The sequence below is a fragment of the Nilaparvata lugens genome, chromosome 1 (genome assembly GCF_014356525.2).
Source record: "Nilaparvata lugens isolate BPH chromosome 1, ASM1435652v1, whole genome shotgun sequence".
In the NCBI taxonomy this organism is placed as follows: Eukaryota; Metazoa; Arthropoda; class Insecta; order Hemiptera; family Delphacidae; genus Nilaparvata; species Nilaparvata lugens.
The window spans coordinates 71,109,128-71,114,939 of record NC_052504.1 but is presented as its reverse complement, the minus strand read 5'-3'; the positions used below and the strand labels follow the sequence as shown (position 1 = coordinate 71,114,939).

At 37.3% G+C, this 5,812-nt stretch overlaps 1 protein-coding gene across 1 annotated transcript; it reads right to left on the bottom strand.

Annotated features, from left to right (window-relative positions):
* Nucleotides 1-874: 874 nt before the first annotated feature.
* LOC120353718 lies at nt 875-4,041 on the bottom strand. The gene is made up of 3 exons (XM_039438554.1): nt 3,982-4,041; nt 2,627-2,740; nt 875-1,749 (listed from the first exon to the last, which is right to left on the bottom strand). Exons 1-3 carry the CDS (start codon nt 4,039-4,041, stop codon nt 1,396-1,398), a joined length of 528 nt encoding a protein of 175 aa, XP_039294488.1. The 3' UTR covers nt 875-1,395.
* Nucleotides 4,042-5,812: the final 1,771 nt, after the last annotated feature.

Below are 5,812 nucleotides of genomic sequence, written 5' to 3'. Positions count from 1 at the left end.
ATTGAAAATAGAGATATAAGAATATTCTATATATATTGCTTTATGGGAATATATTTTGTGTTTTATGTCAGCATACAAAATTATAGAAGTTTATTTTATCCATTCATCTCGTGATATACAGTTTGAGCTGTCTTAGTACCAAGAAAAAATATTCGGCAGCATATAAAATTATTGAATCAATTAATATCGATCTTATTAAGAGCATTCAGTACTTATCATCCTTTGATGATAGTCATACAAGTCTGACAGAAAAAATATATTGATAATTATATTAATAAGGTTCCAGTTATATCATATAAGGATCCAGAGAGCTTCAAGAACTGGTGTTGTAAGTTCTCAGGAATTTCTGAAGGATAAATTAGTGAATACCTGTATTCATGACAAGCGTTTTAAGGATCAACTAGAAAAAACCATAGTTGGTCTTTATTATCTCTATTGTGTACATGGTTACTGATAATCAGTCATCAACTATCCTTCTGATTTCCTTATTGGTATTCTTCAAGAACTTCATAGAAGCAGCGGCAAGAATTATTAATCACCAGTCATTGAACCTTATGGTGATTAATTATATTTGGAAAATTCATGTATCTACCACTGAGCTAGAGCTATGGTTTGAACCCAGCAATTTTGCGAGCTGGACAGCCTTAATTTTTTGTGAATTTATTCGCAAAATAGGGACTTTAGCAACCGCCCTTATAAACATCAAGAATACCATATCATCTATGAAGGATTTACAATTTACCACATCACATAAAAATGGCACCACAAGCGTGAGGCATGATGAAAAGCTTACCTACTCAACCTTACTGTCAATGCTAAAGAGAATTATTAATAAAACTGAAAGCCACAAGAAGTATAATCTGAAGTCGATTCAACAAGATATATCTGATGATCTATTGTAAGTTTCTGGCTAAAATAATTGAGTTGCTCTTCAAGTTGAAATTTTCAAGCAGCATAAATACAGACAAACTGTATCACACGAGTTTGATAACATCATTCTCAATAATAGAGTAAAAATTGGATGGAAATCTCCATAAAATTCTATAGCAAAATTTTGATCTTGGTCTTTGAATCTAAATATTGTATGCTGACCAGGGTTATAGGTTGTTTTAAATATAAGGTTACTGTTAATTTCAAGGAAGATAAGACCCTACCTAAAATTTTAAGAACTATATTAATATAATTTATCCATGTTGGCATTCATACCTGTATCACTAAGAAGGTCTTTGCGTAATACATGTACATGACACTTGAAACTTTTAACACCACACAATCTTATCCAAAATAGGCACCATCAGTACGTCCATTTTAATATTCCTGCAATTTGGTAGTACACTTGGCAACTGGTTTGAAGTATTCCATAATATTGTCACCATGAACCAGTCGCCAGCTAACTCACAAATTTCCTACTTTAGTGACCATCCCCAAAACCCTACGACCATGACACCGACCGATCAACAACACCAGGACAATGCAGCGGAGACCCCACGGGAGAGAGAGGGAGGCAGCGTATGCTCCATCGATTTCGACCCGCAAAACCTGGCCCAATTGTCTTCTACTGGGATCGATAATGTCGTCGATGTGATAAATGCCGATGAGAGGCCAGCTGGCGGAGAGGAAGGAGTGAGGGCGTCCAACATGGTGCTGGCGTCTCCGCAGATCGCTCCAAGCATCGCCGAGGGAGCAGAGAATGCCGCCACCCAATCGCCATCCGATGTGGCCAGTCAACTGCCATCCGCCACCGCCAACCTAGAAAAGCGAAACACCACATTAGACTCTTCAGTCGGTTATGCTACCAATCTCATGGCAAATGATTCCATAAACGAATTTAAACTCTTGCTCAGTCAAGCCTTAGAGGGGCAAGCTAAAAAAATACAAGAAGATATAAAAGTAATCCAGGATAAAGTGGAAGAAAATACCAAAATCCTCCAAAAAGATATCAAAACGGTCAGACAAGATGTCCAAACTATGAATGAAAAATTTTCTAGCTTAAAGAGGAAGTGAGAAGTATGATAGATATCAAAGTAGGCATGCAATCTACAGTCATCAAAGAGTTAGAAACCCGTATGGATGAAGTCACTTGTCAAGTAAATGAGCGATTGGATGAGGTACCCCAGGAAGTCGGAAAACAGGTGGGCATATTGGGTAAAGAGTTAGGTACCACTATCATGGGAACCATCATGGAAAAAGTGTTAGAAAATAAAGGTGAGATAGAGTCAAAGGTGGAAGAAAATAATAATAAAATAGTAAAAATAGTCAAAGAACAGAGTAACGTGCAGACATGTATAGCAAGCTTAACGGAGGAGGGGACTAAATCAAGAGAGAGATACGGCATGTTGGAGAATACCATAGGCAGACAACAGTTGAAGCTAACCGAATTGTATGACAAAGTGAATGAGAATAGGAAAACTATGAATGATAAATGGACCGCAAATGAAGAGCGAGTCTCCAGAATAGAGACATGCATGGAAAATATCCCAGTCAGTCGAACGCATTATTTGCTGACTGAATTAATAAATGGTACTCAACTTTTCCATAATCTTGGAAAATTTGATAACTCCTACCGTCACATGCAACCCAGACCATTTGTAGATCAGATAAGAGCCATTCAGGAATTGATACCCACCTCTTGGTTAGTATGGCGTTTCCAACTGTCCAGTCTATTACTCGGCGAGCCGTTGATGTTCTTCCAGAGCCGGATGCGAGATATTAATAGCCGGAGGACTTCCTCTCCCAGTTCCTGCAGCAATATTGGAGCAAACGTAAACAGATGGACGCACTATCAGAGATTATATCATGCACATATGATAATAGAGGCGGACATTCTTATACAGAATTTGTGGCTAATCTTTAGCTGATTCATCACTAGCTAATATACTATCCAAAAAGCTTCCTTTCCGTGTTCGCATGACACTAGCAGTATCTCCTATTTCCAGTTGTAAAGAACTGATAGAACATTTACATTGTATCCAATCCGTTACTTCTGAATCAAGTCAGGTAAACGATCACACAGGAAATCCCAATCATTCTCTTCAGCATAATAACAATAAATCAGAAGAAGAAATTATAATGGTGAGAATCAAATGTCAATGCCAGAGCAAACACTCGATATACAAAATACACTGAAAATAATAACAGAGGTCAATCATTTGAAAATAATCCCGAAATAGATCCCAATATTACAATGGTAAACAACAAGATAAGGAGCATATTATGATGGCAGAGATTGTTTAAATGGGAATAATATAAGCGAGATGGAGGTCACAAGAGTCAAGGTGAAACACATCAAAATCATAGCAGAACAAATACATCTTACACAGTAGCACATACAACAAAAACAACCCAAAATCAACATGCAAATAACCCACCACCAAATAAAGAAATAAGTGCTTCTAAAACTACATGACCAATGACACCAGAAGTAAAGGATAATTATTATCTGCCAAATTAGAGGAACCTACTAAACCTCTCCATATAAACGCTACTTTCCGGGACGACCACGGGAAACACTCTTAGAAAATTCTGACAATACTGACGTGACACCAGACAGTCAGCTACAAGCTCATAACGAATGCAAGTTGTATGGGAATAAACTACAATCCCTGATTGACATGGCTCACATGCTGTTTATTGCAAGATGATGCGTTTCTTAACATCAAAGATAAGCATGCAATAGCTACACTACCCCTTACTAATGTATATATCCCCGGTATTAATCCTGACAGAAGAATAAGAGTGACCACTCAATGTCTCTCAGAAGTGGAAATAGAAGGAGTTATATTTGAATATACTTTCCTAGTGTTACCAGTCAAAGGCCCCCAGATGATAATAGGCGCTGATTTCCTACAATATTTTTGAACCTGTTTGAATTTCCGCACACTAAAATTCCATGCAAGCCCTGAACTTACCACCACCGAAATTACTAAGTCTCTTAGTTTAAAAAGTCATCCTGGAGAAAATCGGATTGTACAATTTGCATACCACATGGAAGGCGTTCCTAGGACTTGGGGCATTCACGAAATCGAAGAAACCATGGAACATTTCGAAGTGTTGAGTTTAACGACAACAGACGACGGTGTGATTGATAAGGATATTTCCTCTGAAGAAATGTTGGAAAGACTATTGGATAAGATAAACTGTTGTGCCGAGTGGGATTTAGATACAAAAAACAGTGTTGTGAAAGTCTTCATTGAAAATAGAGACGTCTTCTCAGAACAACCCGGCCTAGCCAAAGACTTTGAATGCCGACTCAACATCAAGCCTCATGAGGCATATTATCGGAAATCTTATCCAATCCCATTTACATACCGCCCGGCAGCTATAGCAGAAATAAATAGAATGTTAGAATTGGGGATTATTGAACCATCAAGCTCTCATTATAGCTTACCAATTGTTTGTGTTGCTAAGAAAGACGGCACTGTGAGATTATGTCTAGACGCACGAGCGCTTAACAGCATTTTGGAAGATGATCATGAGGGCCCTGACCAGATAGAACAGGTACTTCAAACCTTTAGCGGGAAAAATGTGTATTCCACAGTTGACCTAAGCGCAGGTTATTGCAAATTCAGGATAGCAGCAGAATCAAGAGATATCTATATTCTTATTCAATGGAAGAAATTACCGCTTCACCCGCCTAGCCTTTGGACTGAGGAACGCCATGGCCATATTTCTCGTTGCCTTTGTCAAGCTGTAGGAGATGATGTCACGGACTTCTGTACGCTCTACGTGGATGATGGAATTATTTCTTCAGCGAATATTCAGGACCATTGCCAACATCTGAAAACAATATTTCGTCGCCTCATCAATTGTGGACTCAAATTGAAACTGTCAAAATGTGAGTTTTTTGCACAACAAGTTAAATATTTAGGACATATCATCACCCATGGCGGCATCTCCCAAGATAACAGTAAATTAGAAGCCATCAGAAAATTTCCTTCACCTACTAACCGAAAGCAACTACAGAAATTCATTGGATTTCTTCAATTCTATAGACGTTCCAACAGCCGTATGTCACACTACACTGCCCAACTAGGTCACGTACTATCTCCCAATAAAGCATGGAAATGGACAGAAGCAGAAGAAAAAATATTTCGAGAATTAAAAGAAGCTTTCCTTGAAACAGTTGTCTTAAGTCATCCGGATATGAACCAACCATTTTACATAAATGTGGACGCCTCAGATTATGCCATAGGAGCTGAAATATTTCAGAAAAGTGCGGAAGGAGACAAAGAAGTATTAGTCTTTTTTAGTAAAACACTAAATCCAGCACAGAGACACTATTCGATTACAGAAAAGGAATTATTTATTTATTTATTTTTTTATTTACATAAATACATACATGGGGACAACAGGTTGAACCCTTATATGTCTCCTTGGAACATTACAACATTCTTCATTCAAAAATTAGATTTAAAATAAACATCAAGCTGAGAATAAAACAAGAGTAAAATAAAATAAGAACAAAATAAATTATATAACAAAAAAAAGCATCTTAACAAGAGAAATATGTGTTTTTTATTAAAAAAAAAAAAAAAATTCTATCTTATAGCTAGGATTCCCATCTATCCTGAATCTATCTTATCCTATCTATTGTCGAAACTACTTTCCAAGATAAAATATGGGAGGTGGGAAATATGCACTTAAAATATCTTACATGGGTACAAACCATGCAATACAGAAATAACAAAGAATCATGTGGGCATGAGAAGAAAAAAAGAGTCATAAAAAAGAGAGAAAGAAAAATGTCATACGGAAACCTGGCTACAAATATCTATCCCAAATTAAGCCCATCAGAGTGCTGCGGAATCTGCCA